Below are 27,831 nucleotides of genomic sequence, written 5' to 3'. Positions count from 1 at the left end.
AAAATGGTATTTTTAAAAAATCTGGTTTAAACCAACTTTGACCTTTTTAAAAAATTATAATAAATAGACCAGAAGCCATCTTTGGGTGGGTCATTCTGGTTCAGCTGGCTCTGACCTGTTCTCTATGTAGTTATGAGTAAATTTGGGGAAGCTCGCAGCATTTTAAAACCACTTAGAACAGGTGTTTAATCAGCCACATGTATTTGGAATGTACAACACTATACCTATTAATATTTTCCCACGTAAGGGCAGAAAATGTTCTATACAGTCTAGAAAATTAATCCAAGCATTTTTGAGGAATGAAGTGATTTGTATTTCAGTATTCCAGTTATGGAATGGCTATGATGACCTTGGATTGTATAAAACTGTATCCCAAGCAAGTATGAGCGTGTACTGAAGTCAGGATGTTAGAAGACAGTCTTCTTGCTTCCAGTGGCCTCACAAATTGCCTCACTCTTGAGACTTCAGCAAGAAATTTGGTTCCATATGTTAACAGATATTTGAAAACTGTCCTTTAGAGAGCATTTCAACTCCTGCTAGGACACAGCAGGCAGGCGGTATACAGATCTCATCCTCATCGAGATTTCAAAGTGCCACTCATGTAGTATCCTAAAATGTCAATAAAAGACTCTTTATTCATAAATAACTGATATGCAGTAATTTACGTCTGTACATTTATCTTGAAAAGTCTGTAACCATCCAGTTTTTTTTTTTTCAAACTCTACATAAAACATCCAAACTGTCCATTTTGTTCAATACAATATAACACAGCTGTTTGGCATTACCAAATATATATGTATATATATTTATAGATATGTACATGTGCTGAAAAAGAAGCCAGTGCAGCCTTTTCTAAGAAGTCCATCCAAGTATTTACTATACAACATTCAGAATTTACATTGATAATACAAGGCACAAAAAGTGTGGTATGAAGCCAAGGCCATGCTTCACTCAACCTCTCTCCTCTGGCTTGCTCACTCCTTCAGCTTCATGTCAAATTAAGTGTTCAGCCCTGCTTTATATTTTACTTTAATTTTTGGCTTTGAACACATCAAATAAAAGTTGAGAGTGATATGGGTTTGAGATATGAATCACTTGAAAGAACACCCCCACGCACCTTCCCAAAATAAACAGAACAAAATGAATCTGCTTTAAAATTTATCCATGCAGAAATGGAGGTACGAAAGTACTCATATGTTTTTGAGTCTGGGTCAGAAGAATGAGCCAGTTTTCCTCTAAATGCTGAGGTTGGCAACGTTTCTAGGTTGAGACTTCCTGGAGTGCATGTACCAATCAGACATGATTATGAAGAATGGGTAATTCTGAGTCTTTATTCCAATTTGGAAAAGGAGAACATTGTTTTTCCAACCAGGAAGTTCCCAGATTCTGAGTGCTTTCCCACCTTTGTATAGAAAAGTTTGAATGGGAGTGACCTATATAATCTAGGATAAGCCTTGAAGGGTATTTCTGATTGAAAGTTTTCAGTTACCCTCTGCTGATGCTTATGTTCCTGACACCTGGCACAGGGTGTGCTCTTTCTCAGCATCATCGGAACTAGCTAATGGAGGGATATTGGAATTATTAGGTCTATTTCTGATTGTAATGTCTGTGTTTCAGTAATGGGGTCATAAAGGATGATACTTTGCTGACAAATTCCCCTCAAATATCATCTCTCCTTTCTACAATTCACCAGAACCATAGTTAAATCTCCACCTACAGATATTAAAATTTAAGAGAATTATATAATTTGGCCAATTTGGGGATTTGAGTGTAAACAGTGCTTAAATTAGTGAAATACTTTTTAGGTTACGAAAGCTGGAGACAAAAGGGCATTTTCATTGTACACTTGCCTTTTGTGAAAGTATTTTGACACGCATTCCCCTTAGTGCAAAGAACTATCTTACCAAATTTAGTAATACAGTCTATAATTCAAAGCTATAACTTTTTTGAAAAATAAGATGGGGCCCTGCTGAACTCATCATTAGTATGGGGAAGGGAATTTTTATGCTTGGGTGTAATCATGAAGCTTACTGCCTTTTTTGTCTTTGGGTCAGATGAAGGGCGGGTGCTAGGACATGAAGTTTAAATGTTACTGCCTTAGGTCCATCTCATGAGGACGTTCCAAATCCATGATCTTCACAGCAAAAGGAAAAAGCAATGAATAGCTGCTTCAAAAACCACAATTATTCTATGCGAGTTAAATTTCCTACTTCAGATCACGGTACTACACACTAGTGACTAACGGCCAGGTCTGATTTCCATCCCCTGTTATTTTTTGAAGAATTATAGTGTACAAGTTGCCATTTTGGATGTCACAAATGAGCCTGGAGTGGGGATGCGAGGAGTTCATGGTAGACACTGGCTCTCCTAGAATTGCTTTTGCAAAAACACCACATGCTGTCAATACAGCCAAACAGCTTTGTAACGGCAGCTTTCGGAATAGTTTGGAAGGTAAAAACACAAAATATGCAACACGTCTAAGATTAGTAACATTTTCACTTTTGTGACATTGGACAAAATACATTTTTGCTTGTAGTTCAGGAAAATACTATGCAGACAAAACGGTGGAAAGTACGGAAATGGTGGCCATTCAGCTTTTTGCTAAAGCATCGATTTTCAAATACAGTGCTATGGCAAGTAACACCAAAGGCGAATACAATTGTGTCATCCCCCGTAGGCCAACATTTTGCTCTCCCATTTGCTGTGGCCATCACCTCTAGTCCAGTCAATGAGGGCTACTGAGGATTCAAACTCTGCAGTGTTTCATGAGGAAACAATGACAACGGGCCACACACAGTAGGCCAGAGTGGAAGATTTCTCCGCTCCTTCATGATTCCTGTGATCTCTACAGAGCTGGAACAAAGACCTCTGCGAGAACTTTGCCTTCAACACATCTGATAGCTATATCACTCAACACATTTACAGAGGGCAGAAGGACTAAAAAATTGAAGAGAAAATGGCTAAAAGAAAAAAACAAAAGCATATCAAGAGATTTTTATAACATTTTGAAATTTGCAAGTATGTTTGCCAGAAGTTTGGCAAATAGAAAACGCTATCTAAACCAATGATCCTGTTTTAATATTTGTATTTGCTTATCAATCCTAATACTGAGAATGTTTGTCAAGGAAAATAGTTACAATAAATTCAGAACTTTTAATCCAAAGAGAACCCTGTTTTAGTGATTTGACTTAATATCCCCTCCCAAAGACAACTGAAAGAAAAATATAGAGACCTCGGCAGAAGACACCACCTGCAGTTGGAGATAAAAATAAGGAGAAGAAAAGTCCTCTTTAAAGAGAACTGTGTCAATTCTTTTTCATCTCTTACAAAAAGGCCAATAAAATTTTTGTGGAAGTACATCGGTTTTATGAGACTTCTTGCACTGGTAAATGAAGTTTGCATTTAAATCCATAGAGCAAGCTTCCTTTGGCTTAAAGGATTTTAATGTAAACCAGTAAGACTGTACAAGCAATGTTGTAAAAACTGTAAATTAACTTTATGACGCTTACAGTCTGGTGAAGCTGTGAAGTGCACCATTTTGGTGGCATAATTTAAAGCTATATTTAAAGTATGACTATTAGATTTAAATGCCTTTGAGGATTGAAAGATTTGACATTGAGTGGGATATTTTTTGCAAAAAATTTAAGTAACTTACTTAATACTCAAGGCCACTTTTAATTTTGCTTCGTTTCGCAATAGGACAATAAAATTTCCAAATTAAGTATTTGGACAGATAAGTAAATCTCTTTGAAGAGGGGCATTTGTGTGGTAGTGAACAAATATTACAATAGGACTAAATTTAGGTCACAGTGAAAGGTCACACTGTAAGTTCAAGTGTAAGCTAACTTTTTATCTGATCTGCAATTCCACCTCCTTCCCACACCTTGGTCTGTAAATCTCACAAACATAGGTTCTCTTTGAAATTCCATTATAAAAGGGCTGTGCAATCCTGACATGCAGTGACCACAGAATTTCATACATTTCTATAGAAATCCTATGTACGATCCTAGCAGAAATAAATAAAAGAGAAACGTAAAGAAGGAACAAAATAGGCTGAAGGATGAATTTGATTGAACCTTAAGGCTGAAGTCTGAGATGAATCATGTTAACTTCTTCCTTTGTTACCCTATATGATATGATGTTCAAGTGTGTTTATAAAACCAGGCCAAAGGAAAAAAATTCGTGGAGGGAACTCCAGATTCAGGAGTGACAACAGTCTCATCTCATCTTAAAACAATCTAGACAGATTGGAGGGAAAATCATTTAGAATTTTCATCTGTTTAAAAATATTTAAAACATATCAAACATCTAAAGACCTGTGTGGATTCACAGAACAGATGAAACAATTATAATGTCAGTTAGAAGGGAAGAAGGAAAATGCTTAGGATGATATAAAACAACAGTCCTCCAAGATGGATTCTAACACAACCTCTATGATGTGCTTTCTACAAGTTTTCACTCAGCAATTAATGCATATTTCTTCTGCATGCCATCCCACGCCAACCAACTTTAGCTTATTGTGACTGGTTGACCATCTACTTCTCTCTCTTTCTCTTTCAGAAATTATATCAGTGATGTCAGATGATTTACATTTTCATTCTGTTTCTCTATTGTTTCCTATAAGAAACAAATAAGTTAAGCAAACTAGCAAAATGATGTTTTCCTGATCTTGACATGGTATTGTGAAAATATGCTTGACAGTTCTAAGATGATTTCTTTGTTCTACATCATAAGCCTTTGGTTCCTGAGAAAAGCGTGATGCTTTTAATTACATGTAGCAAAGCCTTCTATCTAATACAGGGGACCACATATACCACACATTAGTTAGAGAAAATGGCCAACACATTCAAGAGTTCTTCCATGCCTTATCCATGGTATCATAAATTCAACTCGTCTTTAGGCCTTTTTCACTTGCGTGGAGATTCGCAAAATTATTTTTTTTACAAGGGCTCTACAAAAATGTTGAAAAATATGGATCATATCCCAACTGCCAAGTACTCCCTACCTCCCCTATTCCCTGACCACTTTTTATTCTAATGTAACCAACCTCAAAGTAGCTGACTAGCTGTCTTGTGGTTCATCTGGGTCCTTGACTTTGGCTGTCCTGATTGTGGAAAGCGAATTACAATATCCACCAGAAGATGAACAAGAGCAAATCTGTTCATCTTTAGTCTACCAGGACATCTTGTCAAAAATGATTTAATAGGATAAAAAGACGAAGTAAAGTGATAAGATGAGGATCATGAATTATCTGTGGATTTCAATCCTCCATGATATCAGTGCCTCCTGATGTAAAAAAAAAAAATCATAGAGCAATAGACTATTCAGCCTCTCTGAATATGCTTTCTATAGGGAAAAGCATATTCAGGGGACTGAATAGTCACAGCGTGAAGGCTACCTAAACAATGCATGTGGTTTCAGGGACACTGTGGTAGAGGTATTCCTCAAGTATATTTACTCAAATATTGTTTTGAGCAAAGACTGCTAATTTCCCAAGAGGCAAAATGAGGATCACATATAGTCTTACTGAGAGATTATGTGATGACATAGTACCAACACATTACACAATATCAATAATCTGGATTGAAAAATACAGTAAAACCCATTTTCTTGTAATGACAATGTTAGAGAACTAGATCAATACATGCCTCCTATAATTATAGCTGATTTGAGGCCTATGACATCTGCAGTTCATGTGTTTTTGAGCCTGCTTTAATCTCTCCTGTCTCCATATCTATGTAATAAGCTGTGTTCTAATAGCACTCAGCAATTTGAGTGGCTTAGATGGGAACAGAGATGGTCCTACTTTGTTGAGTTAGCAAAAACAACTTTCCATATTGACAAGTTTTTTAATGATGCTCCTTGATATCTCTCTACTGCAAGGGCTAAGGCAGAGGGAGAAAGAATAAGGGTACATTTGTCTCAGGAAGAAATAAAAAGGTGGAGTACTCTAGTTTGTGGTCTGTCTTACCTCTCCATTGTGTCTCCATTAAGTGGCTAGAAGAGAAGGGAGCTGGTGCTGGTATGATGTGCTCAGATTCTAAATTCTGAATGCCCTCCTTGACGTTGATGAAGTCACACATATGTGTTGGCAACCTGTTTCACTTCTAAAGGACAATTTTACAATGATTTCTGATATCACAGATGCCAGTTGGTAGAAAACTGACAGTCTACTACCAGAATCAGCTGGCCCTTTGGGGCACATCATTTAAAACCTGTCTTAAAACTGCCTTCCCAGCATTATTGTAGCCCATCTTTTTCCACAACTACTTCTGCCCTCACTTTTATCCTTGCCACTCCAAATCTGAGGAATTAACCCAAATGTGGATTCCAAGGAGACAGTAGAGCCCTCATATATGTACGAGAGCTTGTACTTTTTCCTATTAACATGTTTTACCTGTATAAAAAATTTAGTTTCTTCACCCAGGGAATCTAACTGATTGTAAATGAAGGCTGAATTTCCCCAATGCCACTGGGCAGAAAGCGGCCTCTTTCTTTCCCATTTAAAGCAAATGTCCCCAAGCTGGCCATCACTCTGTTTCATGGGAGGAAGTGGACTAGAGTCCATTTTGCCTGCTGTAGTTGAAGTCGGCTTCATCAAGCTGGGATTCTGAAATGTTTGAGAGTTTCGTGTGTGTCCTCCCAATCTCTTCAAGGGCACAGGCTAGGGAGTCAAGGTCACCATCCTGCTGATGACGAGCTTCCCACAGGTTCAAAATGACAGCAGATGGGCTACTTTGTGTAGCAAAATAAGATAAATTCCTAGATGGAGAGAGTTAAACAAAAAGAACAAAAATATGAAAATAAAGGAATAAACACCAATAAGAGAATTAAAAATATATGTTAATAGATATTATTACAGTAGGGGTAAAAAGCTATACTAAGGCAGGCCTGGGGAAGTCTAGTTCGTATCCTAGCACTCAACCAAAACTGTACTGTGAACAATAACCTTATCATCTCCCAAGATTTGTTTTGCCTTTAGAGACAGGGTCTTGCTCTGTCACCCAGGCTGCAGTGCAATGGCACGATCATAGCCTTGGCCTCCTGGGCTTAAGTTATTCTCCTGCCTCAACCTCCCAAAATGTTGGGATTACAGGCATGCAAAACTATGTTTGCTCACAAGTCTTTTCAGTCCTCACCTTCCTTGAACTCTTTGTGTTTGTGTGTGTTTTCCTCTTGACCATCCCTTTGACATGCTCTATTTCATTAGTTTACGTCATACTTTCACTCATTCCTATTTTTTTCAAAATATCTGACCTGTCTCTACTTAGGCAAACATAAATCCTTTCAAGGTTTTATCTTTGATTTCTTGTTGTTCTTTCCTTCCTCAGTGGGCTTAATTACTCCGTGGAGTAGTTATCAAACCAAGTAGATAGTATTCTAAATGTGTACCAAGTAGATAGTATTCTAAATGTGTACCTCCAGTTTTTAAGTGAATGTGAGCTAATAATAGATCTCTAAATGACCTTGGGGTTGTTCCAATTACATATTCCTCTACCTTCACAAATGCAATGCATCAGAAACTGATATCTCCACGCCTCCTAACTGGTCTTCTTTCTAACTAGAACAAGTATCCCAGTATTTATAACTGTCTTTTTAATCTCTCACACTAGACCATCTGTTTTCAATTCTTCCTTTGATATTTTTTCTTTAACATACTCATCAGCTTCTTTGTTGTTCTCCATGTTTACTACTTACACCAAATTTATACTCTATCACTTTATGGTCTAAATCACACAAAATCTTTAGAGTTTTTCCAAACTCGGTTTTACCCTGCTCTATTTCCTCAGTCATGAAATACCTACCTCTAGTTGTTTTCAATGACTTCCTTGGCCTGGCCTTGATCTACCTATGGATATAAATATATAAATACCCATAGCTAGATATGGATATCCCTATTCATTATATACATATATAAAATTACACATATCTATTATATATATTATGGAGATATGTGTGTGTGTGTGTGTGTGTGTGTGTGTGTGTGTGTATATATATGTTTTTTTTTTTTTTCTTCTACACAGTCTTGTTTTGCTCCTTGAGCCACTGATCCTGACTTAGGTAACACTTGGCTTCTTGTTTTCATTTATTCTGTTCACTAGGAAGGTCTACTTTCTCCCTTTATCCTGTTTATCAAGATCATACGCCCCACAAATTGACAAGTTTAATTATGCTCCTTGACATCTCACTAATGCAAGGGGTAAAGAAGAGGAGGAAGGGGGGGGGGACTCAAGATGGCGCTGTGAGAACAACCCAGGATTGGAGCTCTCGTTGAATCTGCAAAGAGGTGAGTCTGAGCTGCATTTCCAGACTGATCTTTGTTGCCCACAGAACGGGGAAACTCCCAAGTATAAAAAAGACACAGGACGCCAGGCAGTAGGTCTGCCTGGCGAAGCCGGCAGCCGGGGCGGCGGCAGCCGGCCCTACCCAGCAATCCCCACAGGGCACGCTTGTCTGGGTGCCCTGTTGAACCGGCAACCTGAGACTTGAGAGGGCTGGACTTGAGACTGAACGAGACTTGGACCGTAGGCCAGCCCAGGGGATTGCAGGGACAGTGCGTTTGGGGTACCCAGTGGGATGAACAAAACCGCGATTTCAAACTATCCCGAGCAGACGGTCCGAGACGCTCTGTGGGGGAGGGGCGTCCACCACTACTGAGGCAACCCGCCCCAACTGAGATACACGCCCACTGCTGATGCAGCCAGCCGTTGCCGAGGCAACCCGTCCCTACTGAGATACACGCCCACTGCTGACGCAGCCTCCTGTTGTCGAGGCAACCCGTCCCTACTGAGATACACGCCCACTGCTGACACAGCCTGCCGTTGCCGAGGCAACATGCTACAACAAAGAGACTGGGCAGGACACCTCAACGGACATCAAAAAATAAAGCCCGAACCCCCCAACACAGAGCATTTGAGAAAAAAAGAATTTTTTTAATGAGCTCTGTTGCAGCAGAATCAAACATAGCAGCTTAACAGCCCTGAATGAACAACAGAGCTCACAGCTCAGCAATTGCGCTCCTAAAAAGTACAGACTGTCTCCTCAAGTAGCTCCCTGACCCCTCTATATCCAAAGGACTGACATTTGGCAGGCATCATCCTGGGACAAAGATAGCAGAAAAAGAAACGAGTAGCATCCCTCACTGTGCCACAGCTGCTAGAGGTGCACCCCAGACAAGCAGGGCCTGGAGTGGAACTCAGCAGTCGTACAGCGAAGGAACTAGACTGGTAGAAGGAAAACCAAGTAACAGAAATACTTCATCATCAACAATCTGGGTGTCCACTCAGAGACTCAATCGAAAAGTCAGCAACTACGCAGACGACAAGCAGATAAACCCACAAAGATGGGAAGAAACCAGAGAAAAAAGAGGAAAACACCCGAAACCAGAACACCTCACCTCCTAGAAAGGACCAAAACTCCTCACCAGCAAGGGAACAAAGCTGGACGGAGAATGACTGTGACGAAATGATGGAATTAGACTTCAGAAGGTGGATAATGAGAAACTTTTGTGAGCTAAAAGAACATGTATTAAATCAATGCAAAGAAACTAAGGAACTTAAAAAAAGATATGAGGAAATGATAACAAGAATGGATAACTTAGAGAGGAATATGAATGAATTAAAGGAGCTGAAAAACACAATACGAGAACTTCGCGAAGCATGCACAAGTTTCAATAGCCGAATTGACCAAGAAGAAGAAAGAATATCTGAAGTCGAAGACCAACTCAATGAAATTAAACGAGAAACCAAGATTAGAGAAAAAAGTGCAAAAAGGAATGAACAAAGTCTCCATGAAATGTGGGACTATGTGAAAAGACCTAACCTACGTTTGATAGGTGTACCAGAAGGGGACGAAGAGAATGAATCCAAGCTGGAAAATACTCTTCAGGACATCATCCAGGAAAACTTCCCCCACCTAGCAAGACAGGCCAACACTCAAATGCAGGAAATACAGAGAACACCACAAAGATATTCTGCAAGAAGAGCAACCCCAAGGCACATAATCGTCAGATTCAACAAGGTTGAAATAAAGGAGAAAATACTAAGGGCAGCCAGAGAGAAAGGTCGAGTTACCCACAAAGGGAAGCCCATCAGACTCACAGCAGATCTCTCGGCAGAAACACTACAAGCCAGAAGAGAGTGGGGGCCAATATTCAACATTCTTAAAGAAAAGAACTTTCAACCCAGAATTTCATATCCAGCCAAACTGAGCTTCAGAAGTGAAGGAAAAATAAAATCCTTTGCGAACAAGCAAGTACTCAGAGATTTTGTCACCACCAGGCCTGCGTTACAAGAGCTCCTAAAAGAGGCACTACACATAGAAAGGAACAACCAGTACCAGCCATTCAAAAATCACACTAAATGCTAAAGAGCATCAACATAATGAAGAATCTACAACTAACAGGCAAAACAGCCACTTAGCATCAAAATGGCAGTATCAAATTCACACATAACAATATTAACCCTAAATGTAAATGGACTAAATGCACCAACCAAAAGACACAGACTGGCAAATTGGATAAAAATCCAAAACCCATCAGTGTGCTGTATACAGGAAACCCATCTCACATGCAAGGATACACAAAGGCTCAAAATAAAGGGATGGAGGAAGATTTACCAAGCAAATGGAGAGCAAAAAAAAGCAGGAGTTGCAATTCTCATCGCTGATAAAATAGACTTTAAAGCAACAAAGATCAAAACAGATAAAGAAGGCCATTGCATAATGGTAAAAGGATTGATAAAATAAGAAGAGCTAATGATTCTAAACATATATGGACCCAATGCAGGAGCACCCAGATACATAAGGCAAGTTCTTAATGACTTACAAAGAGACTTAGACTCCCACACAATAATAGTGGGAGACTTTAACACTCCACTGTCAATATTAGACAGATCAACCAGACAGAAAATCAACAAGGATATCCAGGGCTTGAACTCAGACCTGGAGCAAGCAAACCTGATTGACATTTACAGAACTCTCCACCCCAAATCCACAGAATATACATTCTTCTCAGCACCACATCACACCTACTCAAAAATTGACCACATAATTGGAAGTAAAGCACTGCTCAACAAATGCAAAACAACTGAAATCATAACAAACAGCCTCTCAGACCATAGTGCAATCAAGTTAGAACTCAGAATACAGAAACCAACCCAGAACCACACAGCTTCATGGAAACTGAACAACTGGCTATTGAATGTTGACTGGGTAAACAAAGAAATGAAGTCAGAAATAAAGAAGTTCTTCGAAACCAATGAGAACGAAGACACAACATGCCAGAACCTCTGGGACACATTTAAAGCAGTCTCTAGAGGAAAGTATATAGCAATAAGTGCCCATATGAGGAGAATGGAGAGATCCAAAATTGACACCCTATCGTCAAAATTGAAAGAGCTAGAGGAGCAAGATCAAAAAAACTCAAAACCCAGCAGAAGACAAGAAATAACTAAGATCAGAGCTGAATTGAAGGAGATTGAGACCCGAAAAACCCTTCAAAAAATCAATAAATCCAAGAGCTGGTTTTTTGAAAAGATCAACAAAATAGACAGACCACTAGCCAGATTGATTAAAAATAAAAGAGAGAACAACCAAATAGATGCAATAAAAAATGATAAAGGGGAAATCACCACAGATTCCACAGAAATTCAAACCATCATCAGAGAATATTACAAACAACTCTATGCACATAAACTAGTAAACCTGGAAGAAATGGATAAATTCCTGGACTCCTGTGTCCTCCCAAGCCTAAACCAGGAGGAAGCTGAAACTATGAATAGACCAATAACAAGGTCAGAAGTCGAGGCAGCAATTAAGAGCCTACCACACAAAAAAAGCCCAGGTCCAGACGGGTTCACAGCCGAATTCTACCAGACACACAAAGAGGAGCTGGTCCCATTCCTTCTAAAACTATTTCAAACAATCCAAAAAGAGGGAATACTTCCCAAATCGTTTTACGAGACCAACATCATTCTGATACCAAAACCTGGCAGAGACCCAACAAGAAAAGACAACTTCAGGCCAATATCCATGATGAACATAGATGCAAAAATCTTCAATAAAATATTGGCAAGCTGATTGCAACAGCAAATCAAAAAACTTATTCATCATGATCAAGTAGGATTCATCCCGGGGATGCAAGGCTGGTTCAACATATGCAAGTCTATAAACATAATTCACCACATAAACAGAACCAAAAATAAACCACATGATTATCTCAATTGATGCAGAGAAGGCATTTGACAAAATTCAAAAGCCCTTTATGCTAAAAACCCTCAATAAACTCGGTATCGATGGAACGTATCTCAAAGTAATAAAAGCTATTTATGACAAACCAACAGCCAATATCATACTGAATGGACAAAAACTGGAAGCATTCCCTTTGAAATCTGGCACTAGACAAGGATGCCCTCTTTCACCACTCCTATTCAATATAGTTCTGGAAGTTCTAGTCAGAGAAATCAGGCAAGAAAAAGAAATAAAGGGTATTCAAATAGGAAAGGTGGAAGCCAAATTGTCTCTATTTGCAGACGACATGATAGTATACCTAGAAGACCCCATCGCCTCAGACCAAAAACTCCTGAAACTGATAAGCAACTTCAGCAAAATCTCAGGATATAAAATCAATGTGCAAAAATCACAAGCATTCCTATACACCAATAACAGACTTAAAGAGAGCTAAATCAAGAACAAACTGCCATTCACAATTGCTACAAAAAGAATAAAATATCTTGGAATACAACTCACAAGGAACATAAGGGACCTCTTCAAGGAGAACTACAAACCACTGCTCAACGAAATCAGAGAGGACACAAACAGATGGAGAAACATTCCATGTTCATGGTTAGGAAGAATTAATATCGTGAAAATGGCTATACTGCCCAAAGTAATTTACAGAATCAACGCTATCCCCTTCAAGCTACCATTGACTTTCTTCACAGAACTGGAAAAAACCACCATGAACTTCATATGGAACCAAAAGAGAGCCCGCATAGCCAAGTGAATTCTAAGCAAAAAGAACACAGCGGGGGGCATCACACTACCGGATTTCAAACTATACTACAAGGCTACAGTAATCAAAACAGCATGGTACTGGTACCAAAACAGAGATATAGACCAATGGAACAAAACAGAGGCATCAGAGGCAACACAACATATCTACAACTATACAATCTTTGATAAACCTGACAAAAACAAGCAATGGGGAAAGGATTCCCTGTTTAACAAATGGTGTTGGGAAAACTGGCTAGCCATGTGCAGAAAGCAGAAACTGGACCCCTTCCTGACACCTTACACTAAAATTAACTCCAGATGGATTAAAGACTTAAACATAAGACCTGGCACCATAAAAACCCTAGAAGGAAATCTAGGCAAAACTATCCAGGACATAGGAGTAGGCAAGGACTTCATGAACAAAACACCAAAAGCATTGGCAACAAAAGCCAAAATAGACAAATGGGACCTAATGAAACTCCACAGCTTCTGCATGGCAAAAGAAACAGTCACTAGAGTGGATCAGCAACCAACAGAATGGGAAAACATTTTCGCAGTCTACCCATCTGACAAAGGGCTGATATCCAGAATTTACAAAGAACTCAAGCAGATTTACAGGAAAAAAACAAACAAGCCCATTCAAAAGTGGGCAAAGGATATGAACCAATACTTTACGAAAGAAGACATATATGAGGCCAACAATCATATGAAAAAATGCTCATCGTCACTGGTCATCAGAGAGATGCAAATCAAAACCACATTGAGATACCATCTCACGCCAGTTAGAATGGCGATCATTAAAAAATCTGGAGACAACAGATGCTGGAGAGGATGTGGAGAAAAAGGAACACTTTTACACTGTTGGTGGGAGTGTCAATTAGTTCAACCATTGTGGAAGACAGTGTGGCGATTCCTCAGGGCCTTAGAAATAGAAATTCCATTTGACCCAGCAATCCCATTACTGGGTATATATCCAAAAGACTATAAATCGTTCTACTATAAGGACACATGTACACGAATGTTCATTGCAGCACTGTTTACAATAGCAAAGACCTGGAATCAACCCAAATGCCCATTGATAATAGACTGGATTGGAAAAATGTGGCACATATACACCATGGAATATTATGCAGCAATCAGAAATGATGAGTTCGTGTCGTTTGTAGGGACATGGATGAATCTGGAGAACATCATCCTCAGCAAACTGACACAAGAACAGAAAATGAAACACCGCATATTCTCACTCATAGGTGGGTGATGAAAAATGAGAACACATGGGCCCAGAAAGGGGAGTACTAAACACTGGGGTCTACTGGGGGGAAAAGTGGAGGGCCAGTGGGAGGGGGAGGTGGGGAGGGATAGCCTGGGGAGAAATGCCAAATGTGGGTGAAGGGGAGAAGGAAAGAAAAGCACACTGCCATGTGTGTTCCTATGCAACTGTCTTGCATGCTCTGCTCATGTACCCCAAAACCTAAAATCCAATAAAAAATTAAAAAAATAAAAATAAAAAAAAAATGAGGAGGAAGGAACAAGGGTAGATTTGTCTCAGGAAAAAATGACTCAATTTTTTGTGTGTGTCCCAGTGGTTCAAAACCTCAATGGTTTTGGCTGTGTCCAATGGTTCAATTCTCATTTACTCTCTTCTCTGATCTCTTTTTATGCTTATACTTAACTTTCATGTGAATAAAATGCTTATCTAGTGTGTGTGTGTGTGTGTGTGTGTGTGTGTGAGAGAGAGAGAGAGAGAGAGAGAGTGTGCACGCGAGAGTGCGCTTGAACTCTGCCTTCCCAATTTGACCACAAACATCTGAAGGGCAAGGATAATATCTATCAGTTTTCTGAATCTGCTACCGCACTTTTGTTAATACAATGACAGGTGTTTATTCAACATTCTTCAGCCAAGTAATTGATTCCTACAATGTTTTCAATAACATGGTATCTTCAGGAAAAGCACGGTAACCTTTAGGACAGTAACTTTGCTATGATGAAGACAAAGACAATACAAAAGATTAAAGGTCTCTGTTTTTCACCGGGACTTTTAGAGTAAGGATAGAAATGTCACCTCTGGTAAAATTCTGATGAGTTGGAAAGGTTTTCCAGAGCCAGCCAGGTATTTCCTATCTTGAGGATGGTATTACTTTCTCTCACCATGCCCAGCTTATGGTCACAAATAGGATTGATGTAGAACAGAACACTCAGATGACAGACAAGCTTTTAAGGACGTGTTGTCTTTTATAGGAGCCACAGATGCATGCATACACACACAAACTGTGAGTGAATAAAGTGCTGTTTTATTCAAAGGTCTTAAGATCCCGTTTACCATCAGTTGGTTGCCAAATAGCACTACAAGTTCGTTCCACTAATAGACATCTTTAATTGTGAAATACAGAAGCCCAGCTTAAAATCATTCTTGGTAGTTTGTCTTTTTTTCTTTCCTTTCCTTCCTCCTTTCGTTTTTCTTTGATGGTTATTCATTTCTATACTAATAGAAATGGCAAAGCAAACCTTGCTTAAGTAGTTGAAGAGATCTTAGTTCCTCTTATTTAGGAAATTTGTTTTGGCTGAGTGTGGTGGCTCAAGCCTGTAATGTTAGCATTTGGGGAGATGCAGGTGGGAGAATCACTTGATGCCAGGAGTTCAAGACCAGCCTGGAAAACAAAGCAAAACCTCTCTCCACAAAAATAAATTAGCCAGGGTGTGGTGGTGAATACCTGTAGTCCCAGCTACTCAGGAGACTCACTTAAGCCTAGGAGTTCAAAACTGCAGTGAGCTATGATAGCACCACTGCATTCCAGGCTGGGCAGCAGAGTGACACCCTGTCATGAAAAAAACAAAAAACAAAAAAACTTTGTTTTGAATATTGGCACTTCTTCCTTGTCATGTAGAGATGTTTATAAGGAAAGCTGCAATATCTTCCTACAAACACTGTCACCAAAAACCAGGTAGAAATGCAGACTGCAGCAGGAGCAGCTGGGAGAGAGGCAAACCGAGAGATGAGGCCTGAGTTGACTCTGGGTGGCCTGTGTGACAGTCTTCTTTTATGTTCATTATAAGAATGATGACCATGAAGATTCTTTTGTTTCTAACATAGGTAAATGATTCTTCATGATCTCTATTGTTCTTTCAAAAACAACAGCTACAACAAAAAAGCAGCAGTACTTTCTCCTAATTTTATTAAGGACTTATATTTACATTTTGTATTTGCTACTGAACAACAATGAACTTTAGCCCTATGGGAATGACTAGAATCTTTGTGATCCTACTTACCTTAAGAGTTAACACTATTCTATACTAGGGGTTGATAAACTTTCTCTGTAAACGAACAGATAGTGAATGCTTTTGGTTTTGGGGGCCACGTATGGTCTGTGTTGCTGCTACTCTACTCTGCCTTGGTATTGCAAAAACAGACAGAAACAATACGTTAAGTGAATGACTGTGGCCATGTCCCAGTAAAACTTTATGTGGCACACTGATATTTGATTGTCACACCGTTTTCACGTGTGGCACACAATATTACTCTTTTTATTTTTATCTGGCCATTTAAACATGTGAAAATGATCTTTAGCTCATGGGCTTTATACAAGCAGGTGGTGGGCCACATGGTGGCCTGCAGGCTGCCATGCTGACCTCCTCTACTCTCTTATAACCCAAAGTAGATTTCCATAGCTAGCAGTGATTTGAAAGAAGATCAGGCTGAACCTCCTGCATTTGAAAATATGCAACTAGATGGCCAAAGTTGCTGAATTTCTAGCTCTATGTCCTGCTTCAGGCACTCTGAGAACTTTATCCTACGTAAATGTTTGGAGATGCTTGACATTTCAAGACATGACAGGAACACCAGGGCATTAAAAACTCAATGTCAGAACCTTTAGAGAGGCATAAAAAAGTAGGTTTTGAGGCTTCTAATAAATCATTGTCTCAATACAGTATTAAAAATGTTCGTGAGTACACCTGCCTTGAGGAAGAGAAGGGCGGGAGAATGACTCCTGCCAGTCACGTGGTTCTGAAAAGTCCTGCAAATGTCCTGATTTGTGGAATAAGCACCCAGGGCTAAAGGACGCTAAATGATCAAAAGAGGCAGAAATAGAACTCGCTTGGCACAGCTCTCTGAACATACTGTAGCAAGTGAAATGTGCTCCCAAAGCAAGTTTTAGATTTATTCTTTGCATTTGCACAAGCACATTCAGCACAACATAAACAAATCTCAAATTCTACTTAATTTTAATACATAGAAGAATGTGTTGACTTTATTAAAAATAGTGAATCAATTTTTCAGTTAACACATTCTATTGTGAGAAAACATTTTAAATGGTCCATTTTCAAGGTATAAATCTAAGCACTACGAATGTAACAAGCCACACAGCTCATGCACCAGAAGGTCAAAATAAGTGAACAAAATGTAGAGGAGGGGTCACCCATAAAAGGGAAGAAAGTTTCCTTATTAGGAAGTCAAAACTTAAGCAGGGAAGGCGACAGGGTATAACCTTATGAGGTAAAAATGAAACTTCGGTGACACCAGGAAGATTGTTACCCCACAGTAACCAGGGAGGAACTGGAGGAGAGACTTGGGTGCTAGGAGATAAATTACCTGTTGTAGCTGCCCTGAGTATGCCTGCCTACCAGACAGCTGATCGTGCAAGGCAGCTATTAAAAGTCTCACTTTCACTGTTCTTCCTGCCTCTGAGTCTATTCTTTGAGTTTGGACTGGTGAGCATGTTTCTCAAACTATTAAACTACATTTATTTGTTAACAATAGAATAATATACAGGCTGGGCATGGTGGCTCATGCCTATAATCCCGGCACTTTGGGAAGCCAAGGCAGGAAGATCACCTGAGGTCAGGAGTTCAAGACCAGCATAGCCAACATAGTGAAACCCTTGTCTGTACTAAAAATTCAAAAATTAGCTGGCTGTGGTGGCAGGCGCCTGTAATCCCAGCTACTTGGGAGGCTAAAGCACAAGAATTGCTTGAACCCAGGAGGCAGAGGTTGCAGTGACCCAATATCGCACCTGGGTGGCAGAGCGAGACTCCGTCTGAAAAAATAATAATATATAAAAAACCCTCTAAAATTGCAATGCAGTAGGCTATTTCTCAAAAATAGCTGAATTATTTTGCTGCTTACATGTGTGCAAATGCATTATGATTTTATGAAAACTGGTATGCCATATATTCATCTCATCTCCTTGTGAAATTATTCGGATCCTAATCTATGTGACCCATTTCTCTTCATCATAACACGGGTGCATTTGGGCACTGGCAGGTAAATGCACATACCATTTAGGGAACATTGTTTATGCAGTATAACAAAACTGAATTCACAGCAATAGTTGATTTTAAGCAATCTCCTGAGTGTGTTTGATTTTTTCTGAAATGGAACCAGAGCATTAGCAAAAACAGTATTCCTGAATATTCAGAAAGATGCCTGAAAATTTTATTTTTTTATTTGACAAATTTTTAAGGACGTAAATGCTTACTGCCTCATCTTAGATACTTCAGATTAACTTTTTCATGCATTGAACTCCAGGAAACGTTCATCATACCCTTTTCAAATTCTGATCAATGGAGGTAACTCTGAAAACTAAGATTTATTTTTTTGTAGTGTCATTAAGATCTTATATAACAAGCAGACGTAAACGATCTAATCTCTATTTTTTTATTTGTTAATTATTTTATTTTTGAGAGAGAGTCTTGCTCTGTCTCCCAGGCTGGAGTGCAGTGGCGTGATCTCGGCTCACTGCAACCTCCACTTTCCAGGTTCCAGCAATTCTTATGCCTCAGCCTCCCAATAGCTGAGATAACAGGCATGTGCTACCATGCCCAGCTAATTTTTGTATTTTTAGCAGACATGGGGTTTCACCATTTTGCACAGGCTGGTCTCGAACTCCTGGCCTCCAGTAATCAGCCTGCTTTCACCTCCCAAAGTCCTGGGATTATAGGTGTGAGCTGCTGTGCCTGGCCTAAACATTCTAATTTCTAAATTTTAAGAATTTACTTTAGCATCATTTTGTCTTTAATTCATTTCCCTAAGCCCTATGGACTCATGACTTCATCTTTTCCTTTGGAACTCTGAGTGAGCACAGAAAAACTGTAAAATACAGGGACAAGCTGATTAAAGCTTGGGCAAAGACAGCCCAATACATTCATCCATGTAAGTCATTGAGTACTAATGGTTTATTACATCTAATTTTGTTTTCTTGAACGTACATGCTTTCTATACACCTGAGTTCCAGAGGATTTGTTTTATTGCTATGATTAATTTTATCTTTCAGAGACTTCTCTATCTCCATCCCTTGGCCTCAATTAAAAGCCCATGCTTTATGTAGAAGCCAGGGCAATAATACTAGGAACTTCTGAATCTTTACCTTACTTACCAATTTCACCTGCTGGACATAGGCCAACTTATAACAGTGTATATGAGTTAAAAACCAAATTTTTATATAGAATCTTAATTTTCAAAATACATCTTTAAACTAATAACCTTGTTAAAATAATAAAACTTTAGATTTGAGATTGAGCTCTCTGTTTTCTTTTTTGGACATATAAAGGCAGGGTGGAGAATTGGGGAACCAGGATAGAATTCTGCCTTATAGGTCTTTATAAATTATTGCAACACAGGGCTAATTTTATGAAAAGCAAAAAAGGAAAAGTGGCTAGAGATACCATCCTTTCTTTAGGAGTGTGAAAGCTTTCAGATCTTTCCAAATCCCGGAGTATTCAAATGCAAATATCTTAGGGACTAGTATATCTAAATCCTCCATCAGTTAACAAAGAGATTAGATAACAGGGATGGAAAGAAAGGCACAGGGCTCAGGCTCTATCTTAGCCCCGGGGAGGTACACTGAAGAGCTACCAAGGGCACCTTGCACTTGCTGCTAGAGTCCGTCCAGCTCAGTTTTCTTAGTCTGTAAGGGCCTCTTTTATTCAAAATTCCAGATAACAAAGCTTTTATTTCAGTTACTCAAAACCATGCTACCAGGAGGACAATCTACCTATTTGCAAGCTTGTAAGTTCTCGTGACTGTGTGTGAGAATGAATTTCATACTAAAATATACTAGGGGATCGTATCTGAGTTGCAGCCCCGCGTCCTTAGCAGAGAAGACTCCTCAACCCAGGTACATGCAATAATTTTCTTCAGAATTTAGCTTTTGCCCAACACTTTCAAATAGAAGGGAACACTTCCACCTGTGACATGAAGACAGCAAGTTTAACTGTTTATAGTCTAGAAATTGTTGCTACTTACATCTGACTCTATTTTTTTTGCAAGATAGGGTCTCACTCTATCACCCAGGCTGGAGTGCAGTGGTGTGATCACAGCTCACTGCAACTTTGACGTCTCAGGCTCAAGTGATCCTCTCAAGTAGCGAGGACCACAGGTGAGCATCATCGTGCCTGGGTAATTTTTTAAAAGGTTATTTTTGGTAGAGATGGGAGTCTGACTATGTTACCAGGGCTCGCCTTGAGCTACCTGAGATCAAGCGATTCTCCCATCTTAGCCTCTCAAAGTATCAGGACTATAGGTGTGAGCCACCACGCCCAGCCACTGTTTTCAATTTAGCTACTAAAAGGCTTATTTTTAAAAGATCTCCTTTTTGAGTAGTTTGTCAGCACAAAAAGTAAAAACAAGTTAAGCTGCCTATAATAAATTGGAAAACATCATTACAAAAACAGTGTATAATCAAACTGTGTAGCACCAAGTAGGGAATTGAAACATAGTCGTAATGGAAAAATATTAATATGTCTGCTATCATTTTAATTGTCTGATTTCCCGAAAGCCTCTTATATGACCAAAACCAACCCTCCATATGTTCTTTAAATGCAAATAGAAGAGAAAAGCCATTTATCCTCAAAAGCAGTAATTGAACACACCATAAGCATTTGGCCCATTCATCAAGCTTTCATCCCCAAAATCAACTTCACTGGGTAGTCAACAAGCAGCGAAGGAGCCTGCAGGAGAAAGTGACTTACTGCAGCATTTTTAAAGACTAAGCAAGAGGTGAGCACTAGATAATTCTTGCTGCCCCCAGTATCTTCCAGTGAGAGGAAGCTGGCATTGAAAATCTGAAAGGGAAGGACATGGGCACCTGAAAACATGCTGAGTTCCAGTCTGCCTTGTTCTAAAAGTGGTACATTAATCATTTCAGGCCAATTAATTTGGCAATAAAATTTCCCTCATCATTATCCTTTTACCTATTTCATTATCTGTTTCTTGAAGAAAAATAGCAAGAATTCTTTCTTCTTTGAAAATGTATGAGAGCCCTGGATCCTTGAGATCTGTTGCCAAATGAGAACAAAGTCAGCTGCAGTCCGTTTTCAATTCTCCAGTTTCATTCCTGACAGGATAAGCTTTGACAGTTTCTCAATTTGGAAAATGAAAAGATGATAAAACCTCACAAATAATTGAGAAGGAACAATCACTAAAAGCACACTAATAAATTAGATACAATCATTTCTAGGATGTCATATTGTCAAATTATGAAAACATCCTTACTCAGACATATCGACATGGCTAACTTCTTTCAGTGCTATGTGAAACAGCACTTGTTAAGGGGACTAGTTGGCTATAAAGGGGTTTTGGCATGACGTCTTTTCGGAAAACATTAGCTTATAGGAGGGAACTTATTCCTTCAAAGCCCAGCATGTGCGCATGGGCGTCTTGGCCTAGAAGAAATGTGACACCCCTTGTCAGCATCCCCTAGAGCTCACAATGGGAGCATAACTTTAGTTCTTCTGGAAGAACATAAGAAGCTTCTTTTCCATATTGCCTTTAGGATGGGCACCTGCCACTTACAAACCATATACAGCTTGTTCATGGCTAAACATGTCCCAGGGCTGTCTGCGTTCAGCTTCATGTTAGCAGACTGTTTCATGAGTCACTGACTTTGACAAAATGAAACCCAAACATCCTCCACTTTGCTGGGTTGGGTCCCTCTGGCTTCACTGTAAGGGCTTTGTAAATTTTAGAGCCTGCATAAGTCCACACTGAACCAGAATCAGAAAAACCTGATTTGGGCTTTATTGTATTTTGACTACAAGACCTATGTTTAATACTATTTCCCTATGCAATCATTCTTCTTAGAAGAGTCATCTGGTTTCTAGAACAAGGTAATAAAACTTGATAAGGAAATAGTTAATCACTTAAAATGTTCTCTCATAAATTACATAAATCATTCCTAGGATTTTACTTTTTCAAATTATGAAAACATCCGTATTCAGACCTACTGACATTGTCAGCTTTCTCAGCGCCACTTAGGGCATGCAGACTGATTTTTTAGAAATGGCAGCCTCACATCCATTATTTGAAGGCTAGAATGTGTTTTCTAACCTGCGGAACCAAGAAGCTTAGTTTAGTGTGATCACAGTAAATCCCCACATGCAAGAATAAAAATATCTACAGCCCCTGGTCACCAAGTAACCATACTTAGTGGTCTTGCCTGTAAAGCAGGCGCTCTGTCCGCATCTTATACTCAACTTGTTCCCTCTTTCTTTCTCTCCCTTCTTCCTTCATTCCAAAGAAACCTGGCTCTAGGACTCTTCGACCTCAGGTGAGTTCTCCACAGCTATTCAGAAATAGATTGCAAAGCTGCCTTGCGACCTTTCTCCATCCTTTCACTCAGCTCTCTGGCCATCTCACTGCTCCTTTGCATCCAATTAAAGGATGGACAGAGGAAATGAAAAGATAGCACCTCAGTGTGAGAACATTCTGTTTCTCATGTTAAAAGATTTCTTGGGAAACAAATTCTAGCACAGCATGTCAGCCATGAGATAGAAGGAATTTCACGTGTACAGTTTTTATACCATAACCCATTAAATCTGAAGTATGTTTGAAACGTTTTAACTAGCAGACCAATAAGAAATACGTTTACCCTGGCAAGTGCTTACACATGTTCAAACAAATATACTATTGGGAGGGCACTGGGAAAAACTGTTAATAAGACATCATTTATCTGCTGCTTTCCATTTTGGAATCCTTTATTCCATTGTGGCGATCTCCCCTCTACTCATCTGCCCATATCTCATGGATCTGTTCCCATCTCATGAATCTGTTCCCATAGCAACTTGGTCAAGCTGGCTGTGTTTTCACAAGGGTTTCTGGAATATGAAAATTAGGAGGCATCACAGAAGAATGATCTAATAGTAGAATTTCAGGTACTGTTCATATCTGAGGGAAAAGATAGGAATCTTCCACAATATCAGCCATGTAGCCTGTTTTAAGACTCACTTTCAAGATCCCCTGATGCTTGTTCATATCAATTCTATCTATTAGGAGGCAGGTTTTTAGAGTCAGGAACACTTTCCTGGCTAGGCGTGGTGGCTCACGCCTATAATCTCAGCAATTTGGGAGGCTGAGTTGAGTAGATTATTGAGGCCAGGAGTTTGAGACCAACCTGGCCCACATGGTGAAACCCCATCTCTGCAAAAATACAAACATTAGCCAGGCATGGCGGCTTGTGCTTGAAATCCCAGCTACTTTGGACGCTGAGGCAGGAGAATCATTTGAACCTAGGAGGCAGAGGTAGCAGTGAGCCAAGATCACACCACTGCACTCCAGTGTAGGTACCAGAGAAATACTCGATCTCCAAACAGAAAAACACTCTCCTGTGAAAAAGTTAATATCATTCATTAAAGAAGTATTTATTGAATAACCCCCAAGTACATAGTCTTCTCTCAGTATGATTAACTGTAATTAAAAAATAAAAAGTATCATAGAAAATACAAAGCACCATGGAAGTTTAGATACGGGGGAACACTTCTACATAAAGCAGTTAGTTTCCAACATTTAATTTGTTAAGTCCTCTGCACTGATCCCCACCACGTACCCGCTGCATGATCAATTCCTTATTTCACAGTTCTACCCATCTACCAATCATAGGTGGCCAGGAGCATTGAAATGGAGTTACTACGGCTGACTTTTCAGAATAAATGTGCAATCTCAGCTTTGAAATGCAGCAAGTATGAACTCTGAGTAATAGTCAAAGTTTGCTCACAGAATCTGTAACTGCAACTGTTATCTATGACATTCTTTGCGAGGCTGTGTAGCTTATTTAGTGTGATCCATATGCCAGGCGGGTTTCAAGGCCACCTGTGTTGCCAGCCGTACAGCGCACGCTACTGACATTTCTCGCATTCTCATCGACTGCTAAGCTTTTAACTGTACATTCCCTGTCTTTTCCTTCCTGTTCAGATCTAGGCAGAGGCCTGACTGGCAAAAAGGCATATTATCATCAGTGACATTTGCATTTACCAAAAGGAGGGTAAGAAAACATTTTCACTGGCAGTAAAGTAAAAGCAAATGTTTTCTTCCACTTGTTTTGAAAGTCTTCCTTAATGATTTGAGGGTGGTAGCTTTACTAGCTTTTAAACACTTTTTGGAATTGAATGGAGGGGAAGAGTCAGGCAAAAGTGCCATCACAAAATCAAGGTAGGTGAACCGCCTGAATGGAATCACTGACTATGTGTGTACTCTGTGATCATCTTTTTGTGATTCCAGGGTTGGTGAAATCCCAAGCTGTGAATGGCTTTCTTACTCAGTAATATTGGCATAGAGATGATTTTATATTTCTGTATTTTAACACATTTACTATTAGTTCTAGACTATATTATTTGGAATCATAAGAGAGCAAAGACAATGGTTTGATATTTTTACAATAGAACGTTGTGATGGATTACATCCCTAAAAATCCCTCTTGTCTTTGGGACAGTACTCAAAACATAAAGAGGGCTTGACAATTTCTGCAAAATAGAATAAGCTAACAGAGCACAAGAGGGCTGTGAGTAGTTTTCTCCTATTCTTTTCCAAGTATCTTGGTGGCCAGCTCTGCTGTAACCACATCAGCCTTAAGACAGAGCTGGATGAGAAGCCTCAGCTGCAGGCATTATCCTGATAGAGCCAACAACATCTTGTGGAAGTTTTTCAAGGCAGATTCACTTAAATCAAAGGTCAGCAAACTACAGATTGCAGGACCAAATATGGGTTATTTTCTGTTTTTATGAATACAGCTTACTGGCACACAATCCTATCTGTTTACAGACTCTCTCTGGCTGCTTTTCTGTTACAGCATCAGAGTTGAATAGTTGCTGAGTAGTTGCAACGGATCTCATACGGCCTAAACTCTTCTGTCTGATCCTTTATAGAAAAAATAAGTTTGCTAGCCCTTAGTTTAAATCATTTTCGCTCCATAATTTGACTGCTTTTTTGAGAATAAAGCTGGAGATTAAAGAGAAAGGTAGAGAATGACACTCAGTGAAACTGGTATGTTGACTGTGTAAGATTTTCATTTATTTAATATTATTATTGTTTTGAATCAGGGTCTTGTTCTGTCACCTAGGCTGGAGTGCAGTGGTGCAATCATAGCTCACTGCAGTCTCAAACTCCTTGGCTCAAGCAATCTTCCTGGCTCAGCATCCCAAATAGCTGGGACAAGAGGCATACACAGCCATGCCTGGCTAATTTGTTAATTCTTTGTAGATATAGGATTCTCCCTAAGTGCAAGCTGGCCTTGAACTTGTGGCCTGAAGCAATACTTCCACCTTGGCCTCCTATAGTGTTGAATTATAGGTATGAGCCTGACTATGTAAGATTTAAAGACAGAAGTAGGTTCCACGTATTTGTGCTATTCTAATTTGCTATTAATTGTGGAAATGTCCAGGGGAAAAATTATCATTTATTAGGAATCCACATATTCTGGATACTGTGTTAGAAATTTTCCATGAAATACATTGTATGAATTATGTCAAAAAAAAAATCTTCCTGGAGATGAGATCTTAGAGAAAAACAAAAACAAGTAAACCAACATGGACAGGAGCACTCAGGTTTTATGGCCCCAGACACAGAAGCGGGCAGGTGGCTCCAGGATAGTCATAGACTGCTCATTAGTGCCCAGATACAAAAGGTTGTTAAACTTAGTCTCCCAGTATGAAATGCATTTTCCCTACTGTGCAAGGTCAGACACTGATGACTTTGGAGGTACTCCGTGTAGTTCTCTTATGTGTACTATAAATGGAGAATAAAAGGTAATAAGGCAGGAACATACATACGCTCATTCAGCAAATTAATGACAGCATCTATGGGCACACAGGTATTCTGTGACAATTTTTTAAAATGGTAACTTAAAAAATCATAAACTTTTATAGCCAGCATGAATTAGACTTAACATAGTTCAGATTCAACTGCATATTTAGAAAAAGAAACACAGGGATAGTAAGTGACTCATTAGGCAGACTAGTATTGGTAGCAGAACCACGGCTGCCATGTAGATCTTCTGAGTCCCTGTTCACTGTTCTTTTTTAACCACATTATGTTTTCTAGTTTCGTTTTTCATTTTTGTATCCATGTTGATCAGAAAGGGAACTTGACACAGTCATGGTGTTCATTGATTATGTATATACAAGACAACTCATCTTTTGTCAAAGTTGCTGGGAAATATTCAACCTAATTTTTTTCCCCTGTACATTCACACAGTTTTGTTTCTTTCATTTTCAATATATGCCTTTTCAAACATGTGTCTATTCTTTTCGGGCTTGCCTGTCTCTGTCAATTCAGTTTTCTCTTGCAGCAATGCCTCTGTCTAGACTTTCCTCTCTGACTGTGACTGATTTCTAGTTGTGCCCTTCGTTCTTGGCTTCCAGATCCCTTTTGAAACAGACAGTAGCACTCCATTCCTTCTTGGCAGACATCTACCCTCCCTTTCAGAGAAGAAAGAGTCAGGTAGGATGTCTGTGAAAATAAAGAACAAAAAATGAAAATGACAGAGCAAGTCGAACAGTAAGAAAATAAGGCTTTGCCTCAAAGGAAAAAAATAGTACCAAAGGAAAGGGAAATAAAATGTGTTTTCTATTCATTTTGGGGCATGCAGTGGGTTTAGAGGGAGAGGAGATGTTGTTTTTCAGTGCAGGGAGGCTAGGTATCTCTCAAGCTGAGCCCAAACTCGCCTGCCCATCAGTGTTGCCCTAGAGAGCATCACCCCTGCCTGTCTCATCTAAAGTAATAAAGCTCATTAGAGATCTCCCTATTCTACTCTCAACCCAACTACAAATGTTAGTGCAGTGATGAGCAGTGTCCGTTTTAGCAGCATGCCCATACACAGTGCCTAGGCAAGCTTCAGCTTATTTCACATCTTCTGGCTTCCGACTCAAAAGTTATCCTCAAACTTCCTTTTTTCTATTCAGGCAACTGACTTTGTAGGTTGAGCATGTCCTCACAAGGGTTAAAGCATGCTTAAGGTTACCTGATAGTAGAGAGGAGATGTGAAAAATTTGCTTGTTTCTGTATCACCAGCTTGAGAAAGTGTTCTGTTCACTCACAGTCTCTAAGATAACATAATCTAAGTCCCCATTTGGGTGACTCAATTTGCAAAACTAGAGATGGTTCATGAACCAAAGCAGGGCTTTTTTATAATGTTGCCAAAGGCAAAATGGGGTAACAGGAAATGTCACACAAGGTGTTTTTTGTTTTGTTTTGTTTTTTTGAGACAGGGTCTTACTCTGTTGCCCAGGCTGGAGTGCAGTGGTGCAATCTTGGCTCAAGTGATCCTCCCTCCTCAGCCTCCCAGGTAGCTGGGACTATAGGTGCACAGCACCACTCCCAGCTAATTATTTATGCTTTTTTTAAAGATGGGGTCTCACCATGTTGCCCAGGCTGGTCTCAAATTTCTAGCCTCAAGCCATCTGCCTCCCGCAGCCTCCCGAAGTGCTGGGATTTCAGGCATGACCCACTATGCATGGCTGACTGTCAAATTCTTGATCTTTTCTCACTTACTTAGTGGGAACACACATGAAATATGGCCAGAGGAATGCATAAAAATATTAGGTTTCAGAAACTACATGGTTACAGTTACACTT

The 27,831-nt window shown here is 39.5% G+C and overlaps 1 protein-coding gene across 13 annotated transcripts in view; it reads right to left on the bottom strand.

Moving 5' to 3' along the window:
* Nucleotides 1-179: 179 nt before the first annotated feature.
* Nucleotides 180-27,831, bottom strand: part of UNC5D (unc-5 netrin receptor D) — a 560,161-nt gene continuing 532,509 nt past the window's right edge. For 12 of the 13 annotated variants that reach the window (XM_035270258.3, XM_008979310.5, XM_008979311.5 and 9 more), the window contains one exon: nt 603-6,762. In XM_035270258.3, coding sequence (XP_035126149.1) covers nt 6,558-6,762 — 205 coding nt within the window. In that variant the 3' untranslated portion in view covers nt 603-6,557. Of the gene's footprint in view, nt 6,763-27,831 lie in introns of all 13 variants that reach the window. The other variant, XR_004732764.3, reaches the window with a different exon arrangement.

This window comes from Callithrix jacchus, chromosome 13, assembly GCF_049354715.1.
Source record: "Callithrix jacchus isolate 240 chromosome 13, calJac240_pri, whole genome shotgun sequence".
NCBI classification, from domain to species: domain Eukaryota; kingdom Metazoa; phylum Chordata; class Mammalia; order Primates; family Cebidae; genus Callithrix; species Callithrix jacchus.
Note: the sequence above shows the minus strand (reverse complement) of the source record. Positions and strands in the feature narration are given on the sequence as shown.